At 42.8% G+C, this 25,389-nt stretch overlaps 1 protein-coding gene across 12 annotated transcripts in view; it reads left to right on the top strand.

Moving 5' to 3' along the window:
• The window catches only part of ppfia2 (PTPRF interacting protein alpha 2), a 956,251-nt gene extending 942,824 nt beyond the window's left edge, over positions 1-13,427 (top strand). For all 12 annotated transcript variants that reach the window (XM_039761756.1, XM_039761753.1, XM_039761757.1 and 9 more), the window contains 2 exons: positions 396-488; positions 11,969-13,427. In XM_039761756.1, the coding sequence (XP_039617690.1) occupies positions 396-454 (59 nt within the window). In that variant the 3' untranslated portion in view covers positions 455-488; positions 11,969-13,427. The remainder of the gene's footprint in view (positions 1-395; positions 489-11,968) is intronic.
• Positions 13,428-25,389: the final 11,962 nt, after the last annotated feature.

Below are 25,389 nucleotides of genomic sequence, written 5' to 3'. Positions count from 1 at the left end.
AAAATCAAATTCTCAGTTAGAGGATCTGATGCAGAACTTTTTCAAAACCTGGCAGGATTTAATCAATAAGATTTTAGAATAAGCTCTTAAAGCACTGAGGAAGTAGTTCTCTTCCCATTTCTTTTTCTTCTCCATTTATCTTTATCCGCCTATTAAACTAATCAATTTATGTATTTTTACAAACTTTAAGCTTTACTCCGTTGGCCATGCTCTCTTTCTCAGGGGTGTGGGTTGATTTGTTTTCAATCCTACTAAATTCATATTTGTGTGTTCCATTTCCATTATGTAATGTGCCAAGTTGACTTACCCATGTCACACTCAATGTCTCTCAGCTTACCTTATTGTAAGCTGCTTGCAACTGTCATGGCATTAATGGGGGTCTTTCTATGTTATAGTGGCCTCATCAGCATTGCAGAGGCTAGACAGTTCCACAGTGCGGACATATTCCTGCTGATGTATCACTGAAAGGAAAGATGCCTCTGATTATTGTAAGTATAAACTATTTGTGCATGAGTATGGATTTAGAAGAAATAATTTTGAAAAACTTGAAAGAGCGGATTAGAACCAGCTTATTTCCTACTAAAGCAATATGTTTTTGAGCTTAGTTTTAAGTAGCTTGTTTGTTACGATTCAGGACCCTTAATTGTATATTTAAGCTTTAAACAGCTGCATTAAGGTTTTAATTGTTGCCGGTTTTCTTAACCAGCCATCAATTGATAATGAGGTACAAATGACAAAGGATCCACCAGCTCTCCAGCTAACGTGCTTCCATTTAAACCTTTGTGTGCATCATGGAGTATCTCTGTTAATACAATGTTTTGAAATAAATGAGAGGGAAGGGATGGACAAAGAGGTACAGTATACAGATCTCTATCTGGACCATAAAACATATTGTAGCGTCTTCCCAGACGTAATGACGATCCGAGATGGTCACTTGGTTAGTCCTTTTTTTAATAAATAAAAAAAACGGTTGCTGTTGGCCGCAACCACGCCGAACAGGCAGAACTTAAAAAAAACAATCTCACAGCGAGAGCGACATGACAGAACTTCTCTCCTGTCTCCACCCTCCTCGTTCCAACCCAGCGCTCCCGCCCTCCGCCTCGGCTCCACCCCCATCCCTCCGAACCTCCTTTACCTTCCACTCTATTACATGAGAAATAACAGGGACAACAGAATAAATAACTGAGGGATGCAAATCACAGAACACAAACTGCAAAACAGAACTCTACAATAAAGAACAGAACGCTACACTGCTCCCTCCCCACTAAGACCCTCGTCCCGAGGGTCCCACAAAAAGTCCCTGAGGTGCCCGGGGGGTCTTCTCAGTCTCCGAGGCCTGCGGGGTGTGAACGCAGGTGGCTGTGCCTGTGGTCCCGCAGCAGGAGGGTGCAGCGCAGGGGGGGAAGTCAAAGGGTCAGCAGATGGAATAGCAGCTGGGAAGGGGGTGGTGGCCACCCGGTCCCTTTGAGAGGGCATGGGCCGCCTAGGGCTCTGTTGAGGCTGACCAGTGCCCCTGTAGGGTGCCAACCTGTCCCTGTGGAGGGCCACCCGCCTTCCCCTAGGAGGGAGCTGAACTCTATAAACCACCTCTCCCAGTCTTTCAAGCACTCTACAAGGGCCCACCCAGTGGCAGTCCAACTTAGGACAGAGACCCTTCTTTTTTCGGCTATAGACCCAGACCAGATCCCGGCCTGGAAGTCATGACCTTTAGCCCGCATGTCATAACACCTCTTCTGTCTTATGCCTGCTTTTGTAGCTGGTCACGGGCAAAGGCATGAGCTGAATCCATTCTGTGCTGGAGCTTGCTAGCATATTCCGCCCTGGCGGAACAGCGGGCACGTCAGGGGGTCTCCCAAAGGTCATCTCCGGTGGTGTGCGCAGTTCTCGTCCCAACATGAGCAGGGCTGGTGTGCATAGGGTGGAGTCCTGTACCGCAGACCTGTAGGCCAATAAGACGAGGGGAAGGTGAGTGTCCCAGTCCCGCTGGTGCTCTGCCGTGAGGATGGCTAACTGTTTCACCAGGGTTCGATTGAAGCGTTCAACCAAGCCGCCGCTCTGGGGTGCAATGGTGTGGTCCGGGTCTTCCGCATGCCCAGGCGCACGCACATGGCTGAAAACACAGCCGACTCAAAGTTCCTTCCCTGGTCACTGTGGATGGTCTCTGCGGCTCCAAACCTTGCAAACATGCCCTCCACCAGGGCATCAGCCACGGTCTCTGCCTCCTGGTCTGGAATGGCATACGCCTCTGGCCACTTGGTAAAGTAGTCCATTGCAACAAGGATATAACGGTTCCCCTTATCTGTACAGGGAACGGGCCCACTATGTCCACCGCGACTCTCTCCATCGGGCTCCCACTGCCATCTGCTGAAGTTCGCATGGGACTGATGAGGGGACCCTTGTGCGCTGTGCAGAGGTCACAGCGATGGCAGAAGTCTTCCACGTCCCTCCTGACCTGACCCCAGTAAAACCCTTGCCTGATGCGACGGAGAGTCTTTGCCACCCCAAAGTGACCAGTCCCTGTGGCACCATGGCATGCCTGGAGGATATAGTCCCTCAGGGACCGGGGAACCACCACCTGCCACCTCTCCTCTCCAGTGGCCGGCTCCTTCCAGGCCCTCTGCAGTACCCCGTTCTCTACCCTAAGGGCATCAAATTTCTCAAATAGTCCTTTGGAGGCAGGAGAACACCCTGCCACCTCCTCCCACTGTGGTTTGCGGCCTGCCTCCACCCAGCGTAGCACCGGCTGTAGATCAGCGTCTAGCCCTTGTTGAGCTCTCCACTCTGTTTGGTCCAACATTTGAGTCAATCTGCAAACCGGTCCACCCCCCTCACATGTAGCATCTTGCTCCTCCTCCCCCTTGATCTCGGCCTCCCTGGCCTCTCTCTTCTCACAGTACTTGCAGCCCGCATGCACACAAGGGCGTCGGGACATGGCGTCAGCATTAGTGTGCCGGGTTCCCGCCCTGTGCTCCACTGTGAAGGAATACGATGCCAGCTCCTCAAGCCAGCGGGCTATCTGGCCCTCTGGTTCTTTAAAGGACATCAGCCACTGTAGGGCAGAGTGGTCGGAACGGACGGTGAAAGGGAGGCCGCACAGGTAGTACCTGAAATGTCCTATGGCCTTAACAACTGCAAGGAGCTCCCTGCGGGTCACGCAATAGCGCCGCTCAGCTTTGTTGAAAGTCCTGCTAAAATAGGCCACTACTTTTCCCCTGCCTCCCCTACTGGGCTCAGCACCCCCCATCCCAACACCACTGGCATCCGTGTCAAGGATGAACGGCCGACTGGGGTCGGGGGGGGTGAGGATCGGAGCGTTTGTCAGTGCCATCTTCAAGGAGCTGAAGGCCTGCTCGCACTCTGGTGTCCACACAAAGTCACAGCCCTTTCCCTGCAGGCGGAACAGGGGTGCAGCTATACAGGAGAACCCCCTGACGAACCGCCTGTAATAGGAGGCCAGCCCAAGGAAGCTCTTCAAGTCCTTGATGCTGGTAGGCGTCGACCAGTCCCTTACCGATCGGACCTTGTCCTCCAAAGTGCTGATTCCCTCACCCCCGATCCTGTGTCCCAAAAATTCCAGTTCCTTCCTCATGAAGCAGCACTTTTCTGGGTGCAGCTTCAGTCCTGCTGCTGCTATCCTCTGTAGGACTCTCCTCAGCGAACCCAGTGCCGCCTCGAAGGAGCCCCCATGCACAAGAATATCGTCCAAATAAACCAAGCATTCTTGGCGGGGAATGGCATCCAGGACCCTTTCCATTAGCCGCTCAAATGTGGCTGGGGCGTTACAAAGGCCAAAGCTGAGGACCTTGAACTGCCACAACCCCCGCCCGGTGCAGAAAGCGGTCTTCGGACGGGCCTCTGGGCTGAGTGGGACCTGCCAATAACCGCTGCGTAGGTCTAATGAGGAGAACCACGATGACCCCACACCAGATCCAAGGACTCATCTATGCGGGTAGCGGGTACGAGTCTTTTTAGTCACACTGTTCAGAGGCCTGTAGTCTACGCAGAACCTCATTTTCTGACTCTTCTTTTTGTGGACCATCACAACCCCCGAAGCCCACGGGCTATTGGACGGCTCAATGATCCCTGCGTTGAGCATTTCCTCAATCGCCATGTCAGCGGCCTCCTGATGTGCCAGGGGGAGGCGGCGGGGCGTGTCTTGATCGGCGGCGTCCCTGTGTCGATCTCATGGTGGACCAGGTGTGTCAGGCCGGTCTCTTCTGAGAGTGCGAAGATGTCCTTGAATTCCCACAACACCTGCCACAGCTGCTCTTGTTGCTCGGGTTGCAGGCCATCACAGCTGCGCCTCCAGATCTCTTTCACTGCCGTCAACCTGTCAGCCTCCCCCGACACCGGCTGTTGGACCAAGGACTGTGGCTGTACATCTCCCCTGGTGTGGATGACAGGGTGCACGGGGACAGGCGGGTCCACCTGCAGGGGTAAGTCCTCCATCTGATGGGTCCCCGCTGCTTTCGATGCCGCTGGAGGTGAGCTTTGGGACTGCGCAGGTCGGACCATCTGCACCATGGGACCCCGGGAACTGTAGTGTGTTTTTCCCCAAGTCCAGTACACACCGAGCTGCCCTTAGAAAGTCTAGGCCTAATATGCACTCATCCTGTACAGCTGCAACCCACACCTTAAAGTCCACTACTAGGCCACCTACCCGGATGTTAACCAGCCCCCGCCCCAGCATGGGAGTTAACTCCCCCGTCACAGTTCGAAGCTTGACGGATGTGGCTTCCAATGTCGGGTCTGAGGAGCGTGGCAGTGGAGCCCGTATCTATTAGAGCTACACAGAGCGCCCCCTTCAGGGTGATAGGGACATGGCAGAAGTCCCCAACATGAGTCCAGCCGACGACCCTGATCCATTCCGCGCCGTCTCTGCTTCTGGGGAAAGCTGAGCCATACTTTCCGGCTTTGCAAGTGGGCTCTACCCCACGGACCCACGGAGTGGGACGGATGAGTAGGGGTCTGCGCCGTCCCTTCTACGCAGACCCTGGGCCGTTTCCTGTCGGTCAGCACGCTTTGGGCACGTGCGCTGATGTGGCCGCCCTGGCCGCACACCCAGCAGACAAGATCTCCGGGCGGCGAGGTCGGCGCTCTGCGGGGCTGGAGTGACACAGCTCGAATCATCTCTGTCAGCTCGCTGACCCACGCCGCCTCTCTGGTCCTTGAATTTCGCTACCCACGGCCCTTGCAACAGGGCTACAGGTGAAGGCATCAGTCTCAACCGTAGCTCCCACCAGCTCCCTCTCCAGCGCTATCTCTAAAGCGCTCTGCAGCGCGAGGGTGGGCCAGCTGCGTCTGTACCCGCAGATCCCTCGGGGACAGAGCCCGGATGAATTGGTCCCTTGCAAGCTCGCTCTGCACCACGGCTGGCATGTGCGAGTAAGCCCTCCTCGTCAGTGTTTCAATCTCTGCAGCTAAAAGCGGAGCGCTCCCTGTCAGTCTCTGTCTATTAGCTAGTTCAGAGCGCAGGACAGCGGGCTGATTAAATTGTCCAAACCGCCGCTGCAAGGCCCCAACTAAGGCCTCATAGTCACCCCGTTCTTCTGGGCTAAGTAACAGCAGACAGCGCGAGGCATCATCCGTGAGGCACAGAGCCAGCTGAAGTGCTTTGATGTCTTCGGACCATCCCGCAGCCTTCGCCAGCAGTTCAAATTGGGCATAAAAGGCCTCCCAGTCAGTCTTACCAGAATATTTCGGCGTTTTCATCTGCGGCTGGACACATAGGGGCCGCCATTTCTGTTTCCGCTCGCTTCCCTCCTTCCTGGTGAGTATTTGCGCGCCAGCGCCGTCCCCCGCCAACCCCGCGCTGAATCCGGCGTCAGCAGCTAGCTTCCTGGCCGTCTGCCTCAGGCGAGCTACGTGCTCCGTATCCCAGAGAGCGTCTATCCTACGTCCCGGATAATCAGCGTTATCACCGTACTCCACCTCCTCCTTGACTTTTGGTCGAGCGCCTGCGTTGTCCCGCTGTGCGGCCATGCTGCTCACGGTGATAGCAGGGTTAGCTGGAAGCTGCTAGATAGCTCACCCGAAAGCCGAGCACAATCCGCCGGTGTTTACTTCTGACACCAGTGTAGCGTCTTCCCAGACGTAATGACGATCCGAGACGGTCACTTGGTTAGTCCTTTCTTTAATAAATAAAACGGTTGCTGTTGGCCGCAACCACGCCGAACAGGCAGAACTTAAAAAAAACAATCTCACAGCGAGAGCGACATGACCGAACTTCTCTCCTGTCTCCACCCTCCTCGTTCCAACCCAGCGCTCCAGCGCTCCGCCTCGGCTCCACCCCCCCATCCCTCCGGAACCTCCTTTACCTTCCACTCTATTACATGAGAAATAACAGGGACAACAGAATAAATAACTGAGGGATGCAAATCACAGAACACAAACTGCAAAACAGAACTCTACAATAAAGAACAGAACACTACAATATGGATAATGTTCTCGGAAAATGAAAAATCTATGATATATTACAGATTTTTCCAGGATGAATGAGAGCACTAACAGATAATATAATTAAATACCAAGTTTTGTTATCTGCTTGGCCTGGCTTCTAATTAAAAAGCTGGTTGGAATCAAAATCTGCACCCACTGCAGATCTCCAGGACCCAAGTAGAGTACCCCTGCCTAGAGAATCTGGCTTCACATGTGAAGATGGCAAAATCATGTTTCAATGCCAAGGAGTACGCACTTGCTGTAGCTACAGAAATGTAAGAGATCCTGGAGAAAGTATGAAGACATAGCAGATCCTTGATTCTTGAAATTGTAAACTTAGGTAGTCAAAGGAGCAAAAAAGGAAGCATTGCATTTTATTAGCAAAATGTCTTAAAGAACAAAGTGTTGGATGTTAAAACCATTACCAGCCACTAGACCAAGTTTCTCACATTAGTCAATGCAAAACGGGGCTGCAGTTCATCAAGTATGAGGGTTAAATTGCTAATATCAAATTATAATTCATGGATATAAGGCTGATACGAACAACAGGTGTTTACTTTCTTAGCCATTGGCAAGATTCATTTCCATTCACTTGCAATCACATTTCCTTTTTGAGTGTTCTGGTCACAACATAGTAAGCTGGTCATATCAGGCCACTCTGAAAGAAAAACTTGCAGTGCACGATGAAAAACAAGTTTTCTTCCTGTGGGATTCATATAAATTAGACCTTTTTAAAAAAAAACCTTGGAAATTGAAAAATGACAAAATGTAAAATACAAAATAGCAAGTGAACTAAATAAACCATTAACCTAAGCATTTAAAAAAAGAAGTAAATGGAAATGAAAATGATTTTTATTTTAGATCTTAGAGTCAAAAATTAAAACCCTACAGGGCTGATGGAAGCAAAATGACATTTATTAGTCAAACAAGAATAATCAGCAATCACTTAAGATGGCTAAAATAACTAATGACTGAAAGTTACAGAACCAGCCCACTTGAAAGGAGAAAATATACATTCCAGGAATTACGGAACAATGCGTCTTATTGCTATTCTGTATTATTATGTAAATTCTAATCAAGAATTAATCAGAAACCTTCTTGTTTGAAAACAATGTTCTAAATAATAACTGACATAGGTTTATGGGAGGCAGAACCTGTTGCTTCAGTGTTTTAATGTGGGTGATGTTGACATAAAGGAAGCAATCTGTGAAATGTGAAGAGTTTTGATCAGAGTTTGGTTTGATGCAGCATTATTATTCTCCAAAAAATTTGTAAAATCAATTTACAAAGCAAATAAATATTACAACGTATATTATAAAAACTGTTTCGAATAAATCAGTACACATTCTGTTTAGACTGTATAATGTGCTAGTAAGCCTGCATTGAGGTACTGTTTGCCATAAAGAGCAGGGTGTATCTTGATGTCCAAGCTAATTCACCTGCATGGCCTAATCATTCTGGCCCCCTAATCATCCCAGTCACTAACTGGCTATCTCTATCATCCCTTCACCACCAAATAGCTCATGTATGTTACATGGGCTTGCTCCTGCCAATTTATCCGAATTGTGTGTTTTACACCAGCCATCCAGAGTGCTTAGATCTTCTGGTCAGTTGTCTCTTGTTGTCCCTCGTACCAAGTGTAAAACTAAGGGGGACAGAGCTTTTGCAGCTGCTGCTCCTCACCTGTGGAACTCTTTACCTCATCATATAAAGGAGTCGTCTACAATTGAACTGTTCAAAACAAGATTAAAGACTCATTTCTATTCTCTTGCATTCCGTGACTTTCAGTAAAACTGATGGATTCCTCATTGTGATTATATAACATTACTTCTATTTATTATGTATCTTACTTTATGTTCATAATTTATTTCTATTTATGTTATTTATGTTAATTGTTTTGTTTTTCTTTTATTCTATTACTAGCAAAATACCCACGCTTCGCAGCGGAGAAGTAGTGTGTTAAAGAAGTTATGAAAAAGAAAAGGAAACATTTTTAAAATAACGTAACACAGACACATATATATACATATCTACATATATACATATCTACATATATATATATATATATATATATATATATATATATACACAGGTATATATATACACATACATACATACATACATACATACACACACACACACACACACACATACATACATATATATATATATATATATATACTGTATATAGTAAAATCCCCGCGCTTCGCAGCGACGAAGAACTGCTTTCAAATTTTTATTAAGAAAAGAAAACCTTTTTTAAACTGAGGGAAAATATACCAATAACTATTTGTTAAAGGATCTCTTTGTATACCACGTTGTCAGTTCAGCACTCCGGTTGTAATATGACCAAGCTATGCGAGCTTACTCTTGACAATGCAACGTATTCGTCCAGGAGAAAAGCAATCTTGCCTCAAATCAATGGCAACCTTTTGTAGGGTGTGTCCCTGAGACTTATTAATTGTCATCGCGAAGCAGAGCCTTACTGGAAATTGGAGGCATTTGAATTGAAATGGGAGATCAGAGGGTATAACGGTGATGCGAGGAATACATTCAGAGTGTGGCGCTCTGCTGTTTTTTTGTGAAGCTGCCTTTACACAGCTTCTCCGCTGTTTTATAAATGAACGCCATATAAGCCCGTCCTTTCTCCTTGCTTCACGGTTTGTACTGTTTTATTGTTCGTTTATTACGATTGTTATAGTTATTGTTTAGCTATTTGAGACTTAGTTTACTGTTCAGGTACCCATTTCCTTTATTTAATCGGTGGCTTCTCCGCTATTTTTTGTTTGTTTATTACGATTATAGATATATATTTATTGATTCCCTTCTTTAGCTGACTGCCTGCTCATATAAGGCGCTCCACTGTTTTTTTGTGAAGCAGCCTTTACACAGCTTCTCCGCTGTTTTATAAACGAATGACATATAAGGCCATCCTTTTTCCTTGCTTCGCCAAGGAAGCAGCCTTTTTATTTAATCCACGGGTTCTCCGCTGTTTTATTGTTCGTTTATTACGATTATTATAGTTCTCTTTATATATCACGTTGTCAGTTCAGCACTCTGGTTGTAATATGACGAAGCTGTGCGAGCTCACTTTTGAGAATGCAATGTATAGTTGTCCAGGAGAAAAGCAATCTTGCCTGAAATCAATGGCAACCTTTTGTAGGGTCTGTCCCTGAGACTTATTACTTGTCATCGCGAAGCAGAGCTTTACTGGAAATTGGAGGCATCTGAATTGAAATGGGAGATCAGAGGGTATAACGGGGATGCAAGGAATACATTGAGTGTGGAGAAACTCTAGAGACAGCGTGTGTATTAACTTGTGGATTTTTCTGGGAGTATTTGGTGGCAGCGTGACAAAGTTGCTTCGGCAAGACCGCGTTAGCTGTGGAGCTCAGCTCGGAGCATATTCTATTCCTTCGTTGTCAATTGTGTAATGCGTTTTTTGAACAGGTTTGATTCATGGAAGTGATCACTCGTACTGCGTTCAGTCAGTTCATGTGAGCTGCTCTCTTGTGTGATGTTGCGATGTCCACGGCTTTATTTAATGTTAGCTAAGACCTGGCACTTAAAAGTTTCCACTACAGTAATTTTAACTCCATTACAAAGTGATCCAAAGTCTCGTTTATACCTCGTGTCTTCTCATTAAACTTGTATCTCGCGACTATGGTATTCGTGCTAGGCATGACAAACGGCAGTGGGAGTGTGTCTATAAACTTAATTTAAACTTACGGTTTACAACATGCTTTGTTTCCGCAGTAGCTGCACTTATGAATATTCTTGTATGCGTTTTTTCTTCAGCGCTCTTTGGAGCTCTTCCTTCTTTTCTACGTACTGCGTTCACAGTCAGTTGACGTGATTACGCGGGAGGCGTGATGATGCGACACGCATCATAGCTGCAGTCTATTACAGTATATGGACAAAAATAGCTTCCAGTTATGATCATTATGCGTAGAATTTCAAAATGAAACCTACCCAACTTTTGTAAGTAAGCTGTAAGGAATGAGCCTGCCAAATTTCAGCCTTCTACCTACATGGGAAGTTGGAGAATTAGTGATGAGTGAGTGAGTGAGTGAGTGAGTGAGTGAGTGAGTGAGTGAGTGAGTGAGTCAGTCAGTCAGTCAGTCAGTCAGTCAGTGAGTGAAGGCTTTTCCTTTTATTAGTATAGATTGTAAAGCACTTTGGCCACAACATTACTATGTTGTTTTAAATGTGCTATATAAATAAATTGACATAGAGTGTACTGGCACAAAAATGGCTGCCATCACATCATTCAGGTGGATGGTAGTTGACCTTCTACCTCTCAACCATCGAGAGTGTTCTAGCATACTGTATTTCAACATGGGAAATATCCACAGCAGAGAAAATCATTGGCTGCTCTCTGACCTCCCAGGAAGGTATCTTCTGTTCCCAATGCCCTTGCAGATCCAAGAAAATAATTAAAAGTCCCTTCCCATCCTGGCCACTCATTGTTCACACCACTGTGCTCCGGCAGTTGGTACAAGAGCATTAACAGTAAAACAAAAACATTTGCAGATAGTTTATATCCTTGGGCCTTCAGAATTTTAAATTTTAAGAACTCGTAGAACTGTTACTCTTACCCGAAGAAGAGGCCTGAGTTGCTTCAAAAACTTGTATATTGTAATCTTTCTAGATAGCCAATAAAAGGTGTCATTTTGCTGCACTTCTCACTACATTGTACTGGTACAATGATAATAAAGGGTTCCTTCCTTTCTCCCCGTTCCTATAATAACTTTGCGCCTTACAGAATGCACAATATCTTAGATAGACAATGTTTTTCTATGTAGGGGGGTTGTGACTGCCACGGACCTTTAGCAGACAGGCAATTGAACCTGCTCATGAACCACAGCTCATTCTATGCCACCTTTGTTGTAAAAGAGACTTTTTCTCAGAGGATTAGTTAACCAAGGTATTACTGTATTTTCAATCATGTAGGATGTTCTATTCCTATCTAATTACATTATTTAAGAATTTCTCACATGCTGTAAAAATGCAGGTAGGGTATATCTGGAGGGCATAATGACGTGTGATACATGGTGACACAATACTATGAAAAAAATCCTTAGCATCGTTGCACAAATCATGCTTTTAATCTATCAGCTTACTAGTGTCTGTTTCCCAAAGTCTATTAAACTATTATTTTTAAAAAGGTTTTGTAGAATACATAATATACAGTATAAAATATTTCTGTAGTCATTCTGTGTGATTCTGTAATAATGGGTGATTTATAGGTTACTACGTATAGGTTACTCTCCAGACTTGTGACCAGATGCAGCACTTTGCTGCTGTGCACTTTGAAATTATTGAATCAGTTCCTATATTTTTGATGCCCTACTTTAAAAAAACTGTTTTTTTATCTTCTTAACACATCAACTACCTCATATTTAACAAACTGTTTAAAGTATATTTAACTTCTTGTAATATGCTACTACTTTAAAAAGTAAATGATACTGATAATACCGTAACACCTGATGAAGCTTCTCTTTTTTGTTTTTTCCCAATTTGACTTCAGCATTACAGTCCGAGTCCTTTTATCATTTGTGTGATGACGAAGCCTCGAGTCCCCTGACTCCCCAGTCAAGATCACCTAATAAAAACTGAAGGCACGACTCCCTCCAGTACTAAGCAATGCTCAAAGAGAGCACAAAGTGGGCGGCGAGACGAACAACTTTAATGTGGAACAGCGAACAGCCAAGGTGGCGTAATAAAGCACCAGCAGGAGGTGTTATAAGTTTTACAGAGCTGTCAAGTAGTTACAGTTCTGCCATTTTTCTTGTACCATAACAGTAGAGTTTATGTAATGTTGTAGGTATTTCTTTTACAGCAAATGTGTACGTCTTCTGTAAATTTATATAAATATGATGATTTTTATATTTAAACAAAAGTAATTATATGGGGTTTATGTGAACACCCTGGTATCATTTCCAAGTTGAGAGATGCTGCTGTTTGTACCTTTTCCATGACACCATTTTTAATGTTTTCCTTAATTTATTTCATGGTGGTCAAGTTTACATCTTTAGTGTTGACAGCACCTTTGGAGAAGAGTTCTTGTTTTGACAGCAGATATACTGTGCTTTGTTTTTCCTCACAACAAATTTGTCTCCTTTAGCTGTGAATCCTGCCTACACGTGGTGTACAGTCGTATGAATTTTGTCACAAAGTCAGACCTGAAAGTAAAAGAAACTATGAGAACTCGTTACTTGCAAGCTGAACTGTCCACAAGAGGGCAGTGTCATCACTCCCAAAACTTCAGTCTGTTTGACAGTTTCAGATCTCCAGCAGGGACTGTTCCGCAATTTTTATGTGCAGCTACTGCTTTGGACCAAGAGAATCATCCATTTGTTTTTAATAGGAGTGTACATTTTTGATTATTGCTCCCCGATGCACTGCTAACAGAGTCTCTTGTCCCAGAATTTATAGTAACCGAACTCCTAAAAAAAACCTTAACATGAAGGAAAGAGACTAAATTACAGAGACTGTAGGTGGCACTTGTGTTTAAGATTCAGCCCTTGTGTAAGCTTTGGCTACTGAAGTCACTTTATCAGAAGAAATAACTGAAAGACAGAATGCTATTCTCTTAGTCTGTAAAGCCTGTATAAATAACTTAGCTGAAAGAATATTAGAGAGAAAGACTATCCTGCTTGCTGTGAATTTATTTAGTGTTGCAATACTTGTTCATTTTTGTTTTTGTAGGGTTTTGTCAGAGTATGAATCTCTCTGGAATATTTCCTTTGCTAGTTGCCGACTCCTTGGTGCTTAATCTTAGCTTAAGACCTGTCTTTTAGTTATTTCTAAAAATGCAGTTTATTCTGCAGGGCTTTATTTTTCTTTTGGCATGTACAGAATATTTTATTTCTTTGATTTTGTTGTGTCTGTTTTTATTTATTTAACTGACTGGCTTCCAGTTGAATAAATTTGTGAACAATTTTTTTTTTTGGTTTCATTGTCAATAAACATGTATATTGTTTCAAGTGTGACCCTAAATTGAATTAAGCAGCTTTGAGAATGAACACATCTGTTTATGTATGTTTGTTTTAAATTTGTTGTCCTCCCGTTTCTGCCAGTTTCCATGTCATGGCTGGGATGACCTCTTTGTACATACCTGGTAGTACAAATGCTCCAGAGCCAGAATGCACCCACTTCATTTGTCTTATATCAATCCAAAGCAAAAGAGTGGCATACTAAGGTAGGATATTCAAAACACCATGACTTCGAACAAGTTTCAACAAACCACGGCCTTCGGTCGACATCCTGCGTGTAACATGGGCATGATTGGCCCAATAGCTTCTTACAGAAATATCCGATATTCCGGCCCTTAACAAGATGATACTACAGTTTGTTGGTGCATGTGTAACAAGCTGCCATTTTGTTCAGTTTAAAAATAATCAACTTAACCAAGCTTTTATCATACCATTAGCCCAAGTCCACAGACTCGTAGTATGTATGATTTAGCTGCTTGCTTGCATTTGAGTTTGTGTAAAGCAGACTTTATCAGTGGCTGATCTGACTGACAGTGGCATTCTTGAAGGCGGAGCTTCGGGTGCACCTCCAGGTCTTTGCCCCAATCAGAATAGAGAAAGAAGCAAATTAGATGGAGAGCAGTTCTTCAGTAGCAGATTGACCAAAACAGAATATTCCTATACTTTAACCCATATGACTGGTAAGACAACGAGTAAAATGCACCTAGCAGCAACATCACCAGGACTGTGTCTTCAAGCAATTTATTTTCTGACAATTCATCACCATATCAGAAGAGGAAGATATTTAACAGCTTTCCAGGTGAGCTCATTTCAATTTTGGTCCAGCACTGATAATTTACGGTTTCTCTAATGCTTCGATCTTTGCAATAATCTAAGTGAAGTGCAAGACGCAAAACCCGTTCATTTTCCTAATTTTAAGTATCGGTTTTAACACAGAAGTGAGGTGTTATGCAGCTCAGGTTGCTATCCTTTGTCATGAATTTGAATCTTGTTTTCAGGATCTGGGCACATGGCATCAGTATGCAGTTGTGAACTGGTCTTTTCAAAAATGAAAAGCAACTATAGAAGTGAACTAAAAGATACAAATCTTTGTAAGGAATTAATTGTCGTGAAGACCAGATTCTTAGATGATATTAACAGTTTGAGCAGGAACAAGTAGTATCAAGTTTGTGACTAGAACATAGTGAAATCGTAGTCTTTTAAAATTGCTTTCTTATTAATTAGCATTTGATAATCACTCTTTAATAGCTTTAATTAAAAAAATGGTTTATAATTAAACCAAATATTGGAGCAAAAAGTTTAAAGTTAATGTCTGTGACTAACATGTGTGCTAGATTATCTGAGTCCGTAGTCTCGCCTAGACTGCCGCTGTATGAGTCATTTTTGACAATTCTTAGAAATTCAGAGTAAATGGTGATGCAGCAAACTTTCCATGAACATGTAGTAACTAGTCATTCAACACATAAGAATCTACCCACATTCCTCTTTTGAGAGCGAGCTGTGCATTATGTTTCCTGAAACTCCAGATTCCAATTCTATGTTGATGATTAAAGAGCACCCCTTCAACATTTGCACATTGCACGCATTAATATAAACGAACAGGGATCAGAAACTTTTGGGGCTGAATCAGAAAAGGCGTATTCTACAGTTCTTATCTAGAAAGTGGCCAAGGATTAGCTCTTGTGTATTAAACTAGGTTTACTGGGTCATTACTGTCACATGTACAGATTACAGTGAAATTTCTACTTACATATGCTAAGCAACATGTCGTCCCTCTTCCATCTTGATCACTGCTTAATAAGCAAACTAGTCTTAAACTCTCTCTCTCCTCTATGGATGCAAAAATTCACAAAAGTCAAGTTATTGTGCAACTTTGAAGTCTAACGACCAACACACCTTTGGAAGTGAATTCTGCCAGCAGTAGTTCTCTTCATATGTCACAATCAAGAAATGGCCAGCAGAATTCTATCCTGGCAGGATGTATCTTAAAGATAAACCAAGTTCTTGCCAGCATTCAACATCAATGACAGGAGAAAACATTACCACTGTGGAGCTAATCATAATTGAAATTTAGTATGGATCAGTTGAATCCATTCTTCATGAACATTTTAACCTCATGGGGTTTAACCCTGATCATCTCTCGGGCTTGGAATTCCATGTTGAAAATGGCTAATCCTAAATGTCTCCCAGGTTAAGGTGCTATGATCCAATGTAAAGTTTTAAGACTGAATAATGCTAATAATTCTGCTGTCGTCTGTTTGAGAACATAATATCATGAATACGCGTTTTGCAACTCTATGATAAATCATCCATATTCATGAAGCAGGGTGGAACCAAGATACAATGGCTTGTAAAAGAGAAGCTGTAAAGCCAGTTTTAGAACAAATTGAAAGTGACCCATTAGTCAAATCGAGCGATAGTGGGGACAATGTGAATTGGTCATCCAAACTGATGCATTCGGCACTGTTCGACTGAACTGCTGCGATTTGCCTAATGATGTCAGTCATGTAAAGCTGCAATGGAGTGTAGTATGTATTTGGGGGAAAAAAAGGCAAAATAATTACAATCAAGTGGAAGGACAAGAGAGTCATTAGTCCTTAAGCACTGTTCACAAAGCAATAGCTGTCAATGTTGTGTCAGGGGAAATGTGGAAGTCACTTGCACTGTAACAGCCTACAGTAACACAATAGATGACATCGCTTGTGTGGATCAGGCACTGCCATTCTACTCTATCATGCTCTGGCAACAGGAAAAAATACATTAAAGTGCAGAAAGAAACACAATTCTACTGTCCTGATTGTGACATCAGGCTGCATGTTGGTTGCAGTTTTAAACCAAATCACATTAAGGATATGTACTAAACATGCATTAGTACAGCAGTGGACACTTACTTCTCCTACTGTATTTATACTGATATTTTCAAATTTGCATGTTTATGTTACATTGGAAAAAAAAATTAAGTGTTTTTAGCTCATTTTTCTTGGGGTAAATGTAATGTTGAGGTGGTTATTTTTCATGTTTTATTTATTTACTTCGTCTATATGTCCCAAGAAGAATCTCAAATGTTTGAATTTGGACTTGAAGAAACTTAAGGAACATGACCTAAACAGAGATGAACACTGCATATATCACTATGACCCAGAGTCCAAACAACAATGAAAACAATGGAAAAATAGTGATTCTTAAACACCAAAGAAATTTAAGGGCCAAGCCATTGCTGGACCATGTGGTCAATACTTTGTGACGGTAAGTGTGTATTCCATATACGTTACGAGAGTCAAAGGTCAATACTGTATTGGCAGTTAGTATGATGATGATTTGCTTTGCCATTTGTGGCAGTCGTTCAAGAAAAACGCAGAAAGAAACCACCTATCTTCTGCTACAAGACAATGCCTCCACCCACACTGCATATGTTTCTAAGGCTGCGCTGGGAAATTGTGGATTTGAAGAAATGTCAAACCCACGCTTTTTTCTTAACTCTGATGTCCTGACCTGGCCTTCCAACATTTCCCCTATTTCTGATGCTCTACCTCCATGAGACGTGCTCCTCCAATGATGAAGTCAAGCTACAAAGGTGTAGCTGTAGAAGCAGAACCAAATGTTCTATTTGACTAGGCACAGAGAAATCTAGTGTATGTTAAAACAAGTGTATTATTGCTCACATGGATTATGTTAAAAAATAAAGCTTTTTGGGTTTGCATTCAGCTTACATATTTACAGTAACAAGACAATCTGTTAAGGCTAGTGCTGTAGCCATGCATACTTAAGCTGCATTCTAGCACTAGATTGAGACTAGCTACATACTAACACTAAATTCTGTAGAAGTGTGTGCTTCTTTGACCTGATGAAGGGAAATGAAAGTGTGTACCAACTTAAACCCCTTGAGAGCTGGTTTAAATGATTTGTGCTGTGGTTACCATTATAAAATGAACTCCTGCATGCATCATAGAAATTGTTACAGACATGAAAATGCACGTATAAGCAGATATATAAACTGGAGAGAGAGAGGAGAGAGGTTAGGAGCACAAGCTGATACAGCACATTGCCGCACCCACCACACGGCAAACCAACTCAGGATCCAGATTAGGACCCTAGTGCAGCCATGCAATGGGTGACACCTCAGCACCACACTAGTTCAGATGGAACCATTTCAAAATATGTCAGTCATAAAACATATATATACTGTAGATACACTGATGAGCCAAAATCATTATGACCACTCCCATATGAAGCAAATGACATTAACTATCTCATAACAAATGAGGAGAGGGATATTAGACAGCAACCTGACATTAGGTACTTGTAGTCAATGGCTTGAATGCAGGAGATATAGGTAGGTGTAAAGACCCGAGTGACTTTAATAAGAGCCCAATCGCTACAGGTAGATGACTGTGATAGAGAATTTCTGAAATGGCAAGGCTCATGGCTCACTCAGTCAGCCAAATGGAGTACCTACTGACAGTAGTCAGAGAAGGGAAAACCACAAGGCAGACAGGACTCATTGTTGCGAAAGGTCAACATGGGCTATCCCGTCTGGTATGAACCAACAGGACTGCTACTATGGCACAAAATCATAGACAATTTTGAAGAGAGCTATGGGAGTACTGTGTCACAACACACCGTGCAATGAAAGCTACTGTGTAGCCACAGGCCAGTCAAGGTACCCATGCTAATTCCTATTAACCACTAAGAACACCTGCAGTGTGAATGCACGTGGTTGGAACTGGACCTTGGTGTGAGAAGTGGTCCGTGGCTTTGTGCAAGTTTTAAATAAATAGCCAACCCGCGGCGTAGCATACGCCGCATAATCAGGCCGCTTTTTAAATGATTTTTGAACCTCAGTCGGTTTCCACGTTGATTTTTCATTGTTCTTTGCGGTTCCGGCTGCTTTTTTTTTATATATATAATCCACCAAGTCACCCGACCATGGGGGGCTTTACAAAGGGCAGGGACGTAATCAGTGCAAGCGTGTGACTCGCACGTACTGGGAATTTCTCGTTCATGGGGAACAATTGGAAGCCACGGTCTCCATCACGAATGGGGTTCAACGGCTTACCCACGCCGGGTAGACACACGTTGATCCATTCAGTGTAGCACGCGTGCAGTACCGGACATACAAGTGCATCACAGACCTGTTAATGCTCAATCTCACGTGGCTGAAAGCCACTTGTCCCTCTAAGAATTTGGATGCCGACCGCTGTTGGGTCGTGTAACTATTTAGCAGGCGGGAGTCTTGTTCGTTTTCAGAAATAACCAGCCAAATCGCTCCACCAACTAAGAACTGCCATGCACCACCACCCACAGAATTGAGAAAGAGCTATCAATCTGTCAATCCTGTTACCCGGTTGGCTGGTTGTAAAGGAACATTTTAAGGATCCCATGGGATACCCCTCGCAAACAGTTTTACACGCCGCATATGGCGATTCACCTCCGCGAGAAACATGCCTCTATTAACAGTCAACGTGGGTCGGAGCTGCATGTGACCTCTACGACAGACAAATATAAATGACGGCGGTTTTTCTGTGTCGTCGCGTCTGAGTTGGTGGGCGTGGCTCTGTGAGTTGTTGTCGTATCCAATGGTCTTGGAGTTGGTGGGCGTGGCTCCTTTCTGCGTGCACCATAGGTGTCTCACTTGTCGGCGGCTTAGTGAATCCACGCCCCTTCCGGCGTGCTTTCCATGGTTGTCTTGCCTTAGTGAATTATATATATAGATAATTGTGGCTGGGGATGTGCGAGTAGCAATTGGGTCCAGGGTTGATTGGGGTGTTTTGCTGATCATACTCACATGTGCAGAGGCACAGGGGAGATAAAAAGGAGCCTACATGGAAGGGCGAGAGCAGAGAAAAAAGGCAGAAAAAAAATAGAGGAAAGAGACAGAGAGAATGGAGGTTAAAATGAGAGGAAGAGAGAGATGACACAGGATGGAGAGAGCCTGAGTGTAAAAGGAGCGAGAGGCAGGTGTCAGGAAGGAGCCTCTGGGTGAGGAGCCTGGAGCTGAAGAAAGGGCACTCCTACTGAGCTACACTGGGGAGTAAGAGCAACCCGCTATGCTGTGTCTCCCAAAGACGCTGAGGGACTGGTGTCAGGAGACGGGTGTACGGCTCAGTGCGGCTCCCCAGGGTTGCTGCAAGCCTGATAATGGGAAAGCAAGCCTGGATTTTAAGGTAAACTGCACCTGTCAGCTGGCTTCTTCTCTTACTGCAAGGTCTGGAAAGGTTAAGGGGATGAGAGGCCATGTTTTAGAGGGAAGCATCACAGCTCACATTTCTTACAAACTGTCTCTGGGTTTTAACCATTTTTTATTGGATTTTTTTTTTTAACTATTTTTAACCTTCACAGATTTCATAAATTTATGGATTATTTATTTATTAAAAGAAGACCTGAAGCACTGCACTAATGAACACTGTTTTACTAATTGACTTCCTGCACTAATAAACACTGTTTTACTAACTGACTTCAAATAAAAGCAGTGAGCGCTTTTTACAACTACCCCTTGCTTTAAGTATGTGTCCTCATTTGCCCAACTCATCTTGGTACATGACTAGCGACAGTTTGGGTTTAAGTGGCTTCTGAAGGTAACAGGGAGCATGGAGCCAACCTGGACCATCACACACAATAGAATAAGGTTGCCTGGCCTAATAGATCCCATTGTCTGTTGTTTCATGTAGGTGCTTGATAACTTGTGCATTGTTAGATGGAGAAGTGATAGTTCTGCCATGATTTATATGATTAAGAGTTCAAGATGTTACCCTGGCTTCCAAATTCCCCAGATCTCAATCCAACTGAGCATTTATGAGATGTTTTGGAACAACAAGTCCAATCCTGACACAGTTTAGGATCTGCTGCTAACATCCTGGTGTCAGATACCACAAGACACCTTTAGAGGTCTTGTAGAATACAAGCCGTGGCGGGTCAGGGCTGTCTTGGTGGAACATGGAGAAGCAATAGCATATAAAGCAGATGGTCATAATGTTTTGGATCATCAGTGTATATCATCTGTCCTGATTTGGACTGAGGTAGAGTGTGATAATGAATCTGCCATACTTAACTCAGTGTCACAGAAAACTTTATGTGATGAAAGTCAAACTGAATATTGATTAATTCAAAACACTCTTATGTGTTGTGAAAAAATAAGAGTCACCCTTATACAGTGATCCCTCGCTATATCACGCTTCGACTTTCGCGGCTTCACTCTATTGCGATTTTTTCTCATACATGCTTACGTCACTACGCATGCGCTTTCTGAGAACTTTTATCTAAGCCCCACGATGGCTCCTAAACGTGATGCTTTTTCTAAGCCTTCTGACAATAAAACTAAGCGCTGGAGGAAGATGCTTACTATCCAGGAGAAGGTGAAACTCTTGGATATGATTAAAGATGGCAATACCCTACAAAAGCCTCCTCACGCATATGAAAAGACAGTGCCAGCAACTGCCTATCAGGATGTTCTTCAGCTGCGCACCCAGACACCCACTGCCTACTCCTAGTACTCCTTCAGCGGCAGAAGACAACAACGCACCTGCTGAAGATACTGCATCACCTCTGAAGACTCTCCTACTGAGCTCGTGCCTTAATAGGTTAGTGGTTGTGTGTAAGAACTGTGTGTGTGTGTGTAATTAAATGTACAGTACAATAATCTACCATATAAAAGCAGTCGGGATTGTCCTTCCATCCCGTGAGTGCAAAGCGTAGCGGTATTCCGCTTATCACAGACTTACTACTTGCGGCTTGAGGTTCTGGTTCATCTTTTTCTTTCTTTTGTGCGTGATGCACTGGAAAAATAGACAAAATCATGTCTCTGGAAATAATTAATGTTGATGGAGTACAAATGCCTAACCGCATAGTAAATATTAGGGGAGATGGTGCTTGCTTATTCTCATCTATAGCTTATTTAGTGCATGAAACTCCGTCTTTAGCGGTACAGATTCGGGCTGACATTGTACGACTTTGGACAGGCACTTGAGGGGATAAAAAAAACTTAGAGTTTTAGGAGATGTTATGAATAGGCGCTTTGATGTTCTCATTCCCTACACTTACATGCCTGATGTACACATGGAGCGCACAAAAATTGAGGATAAAAGTCGGTTGCCTTAAAAGGCGGGTGAGCCTAGTAATATAATGATATTTGTAACGTCTAATATGTCTTATTTTCTCTTATTTTGTCTAATATATTGGGTAATACGAGTGTAATGGTGACTAAAGGGTGTTATTTCATGTCTAGAGGGCTCTAATAATGTTATAAAACGTATTTAGAAGGTCGTAAACAGGTTTTCTATGCTCTAACTGCGAAAATATTTGATTTATAAATAAAGAATCCTACTTCGCGAAAATTCATTTATCACTGTAGAGTTTGGAACGGATTTACCGTGATAAACGAGGGTTCACTGTACAATAAACCATTATTTATTTTCCAGCATTGGCAATTGTTTAAGTAAGCTGAACATAGAAAAATGCAGCACAAAAGTTTTATGGGTGTCCTTCAAGTCTGATATTAAATACCTGGGAGTCCAGCAGGATGAGAAATTGGACTGGACTGCCAATACTGATGCTCTGTGCAAGAGAGGAGAGAGCTGACTATACTTCCTTAGAAGGCTGGCATCCTTCAACATCTGCAATAAGATGCTGCAGATGTTTTATCATACGGTTGTGTCAAGTGCTCTCTTCTACGTGGTGGTGTGCTGGACAGGCAGTATAAAGAAGAGGGACACCTCACGCCTGGACAAACTGGTGAGGAAGGCAGGCTCTATTGTAGGCACGGAGCTGGACAGTTTGACATCCGTGGCAGAGCGACGGGCGCTGAGCAGGCTCCTGTCAATCATGGAGAATCTACTACATCCACTGAACAGTGTCATCTCCAGACAGAGGAGCAGCTTCAGCGACAGACTGCTGTCACAGCCCTGCTCCACTGACAGACTGAGGAGATCGTTCCTCCCACACACTATGCAATTCCATGCTATTCCACTAATTTATTCAATTCCACCCAGGGGGGTAAACACTAACATTATACAAAGTTATTGCCTGTCTGTTATACCTTCATTTTTATCACTCTTTAATTTAATATTGTTTTTTATCAGTATGATGCTGCTGGAGTATGTGAATTTCCCCTTGGATTTAATAAAGTATCTACTTATCTATCTTAAATTTTCCAAGCGTGACCTATATGGAAGTTGTGCTCTAATGAGCAGTTCATACTGTGATGAGACATTCTTTATGAATTTTGTCCAACATCTAATGCATTTTCATATACCTATTATCAATGCTTGTGTGTATAATAGCTGACACATATCAAAATTATCAAGGACTCAACAACTTGTTATTTCAGTAGATTTTCTGTTTTATCTACAAAATTGAAAAAAAACAAAAGGGAACAATGGTGCTTAAAATGCAGCACTAGTAATGTGAAACTAGCTATCCAAATTCTCACAGTTATTTTTCTCTCTGCATATTAATTTTTGTTTCTTCTAATTCCACTTTTACTGAAAATAGAATTTCCAGACAATGCTGCTTCACTCAATGAAGCAAAAATGCAACATTTAAATCCTAAATCTCCTCATTAAAAGTACTCAATATAAATGGCTTCTGTAATAAGACAGCATTAAATTCCTGTTTCAGGATTTTCCACATGATGTTTTACAGTGAATGGTACTTCTACAAACACTTCATGACCTTTACAAAAGCCTCAGAGTGAATAATATTTACAGTAATCCTGCAGTCTGCCTCGCATTGACAGTCCAGTCATGTGGATATGATTTAATGTGGAGTTTTCGAGACCGTGTGATGAGGATGGAAGATTTAATGTGGTGTATATTTCATTACATTGCAAATAATATACACTTTTTTTCCTGCGCCCTTCCCCTTTGAATGTGGGGGACTGCTTAGCGGACATGTAAGAAATACTGATGCATCTCTGTAATTGAGCAGTCGCATGCTCAGCTGACTGTGCAGATGATAAACCCCAGACCACATCAGCATTAGCTGTGGATTAGTTAAAAGAATAAGCCACCCCGAAGTTATAAATATATTTTCATGTTACTTACTCAACTTGTTTGATGATCAAGAAAATTTTAAATCTCATGTTGTAATGGAAGATCAAAATTACTTGAAGAGTCCTCACTTCAGTTGAAAAAGTCTCATGTGACTTGCATTTCCTGGCTTATGATGTGCAATGAAAAAAAAGCCTGTTTTTGTATGTTGTAAGCATACATTTAGATAATGGACGTGAATTATGTGACACGAGTAAGATGGAATTGGTTTTTTTAGTGGATGTTTTTACATAATTTAGGCTGTACAGCATTGGTCACCATTGGTTTGTATTATACTATGACCTTATCTTCATTGGCCATGAAAACATGAGGGTGAAACATTTTTCTCTGTTATCACTACAAAATATGTGGGGTAGGTAACATATTTTTAAGTGGAGTATTTGTCTAAACTTTTTCCTTATCTTGTTCCATTGTTCACTGCGAGAACACTTTGATTACATTAGAACAATCTAGACGAGAACAGGCCATTGGTCCCAAAAAAGCTTGCCAGTCCTGTCCACTTAGTTCCTCCAAAATAACATCGTCTAGTTTTAAAGGTCACTAAAGTCCTACTCTCTACCTCACTACATGGCAACTTATTCCATGGGTCAATGGTTCTTTATGTGAAGAAAAAATCCCTAATATTTGTGCGAAATTTACCCTTAAGTTTCTAACTGTGTCACCTTTTTCTTGATGAACTCATTTTGAAGTAACAGTCTCGATTCACTGTACTATTTCCCTTCATAATTTTACACACTTTAGTATCCTCTTAATCTGCTTTTGTTAACTGTAAAAGGCTCAGCTCTTTAAATCTTTCTCTCTTTCCATCCAATGTAGCCCTGGAATCAACCTAGTTCTTCTTCTTTGGACTTTTTCGCATTTCTGCTATATCCTTTTGTTGCCTAGAGAAAAAAAAATTCTACATAGTACTGCAGATGAGATCTAACCAGTGCGTTATATCCGAAGATTATTGCCTGCTAGTAATAGCATTGACACAAGTATAGGAGTAGCTTAGCCTCAACAAAAAAAAAAAGTTATATATACTGTGATATATATATTATATACATCAGTTTGAAATCTCTTGAGCCACTGGGCACATCTGGGCCTTACCAGCAAGTGAACTGATCACAACCAACTGCTTATTATTGAACTCCATTAACCTGTTTAGAGTATATATGGTGTACTGTATGTGAATGAACAGAACTTAAGATTTTTTCAATGCAAATCCCTCTCTTCTTTCTCTTTGTGTTCACTTGAAGATATCCTCTGGGGCACGTTTTCCTGTCAATTCCAATTCAACGTAAAGTGTTACATGAGCTTCGGCCGAAAATCTCTCCTCTGACATTGCTGAATACAACCAGTTGTTAATCAAACTCATCACAGGAAAAAATACTTTCTCAAGTGGCAATTCCATTGAGCAAACCAAGGGACAGCTATACAAGCTTGTAACAATTAGTATAATATCTCACATTCACAGACCATCTGCTTGAAAGTACAGTGGAACCTCGGGTCACAAACGTCTCAGAACACGTAACAATCGGGTTACGACCAAAAACTATGCCAAACTTTTGCATCTGTTCACAACCACACACTCGGGTGACGAACAAGCCAGTTTCTCTTCCGGTTTGTACACGCCAATGATTTCCACACATGTTCAGTCTCTCCCTGTACATTGTTCTAGGTCAGACATGCCATTAAAGCAGCTGATGTTGCAAAAGGAGTTACAGCGTTAACCAGGCAGAGGCTTCAAGTGCTGGAAGAGATGGAAAAACTGTTTACTAGTGTCGCTGAACGAGAAGCAACTTGCAGGGGATAGCGTAAGCGAGGCGATGTTATGCGAGAAAGCCAGGAAGATTCATGGTGATTTGCTGCAAGGTTAGTTTTTTTGGTTGTTTATGCTTAGTTTTTGTATCAATTAAAGATTTTTCAAA

This window comes from Polypterus senegalus, chromosome 8, assembly GCF_016835505.1.
Source record: "Polypterus senegalus isolate Bchr_013 chromosome 8, ASM1683550v1, whole genome shotgun sequence".
Taxonomy (NCBI): domain Eukaryota; kingdom Metazoa; phylum Chordata; class Cladistia; order Polypteriformes; family Polypteridae; genus Polypterus; species Polypterus senegalus.
The sequence above is the reverse complement of the archived record's forward strand: the minus strand, read 5'-3'. Positions and strand labels throughout refer to the sequence as shown.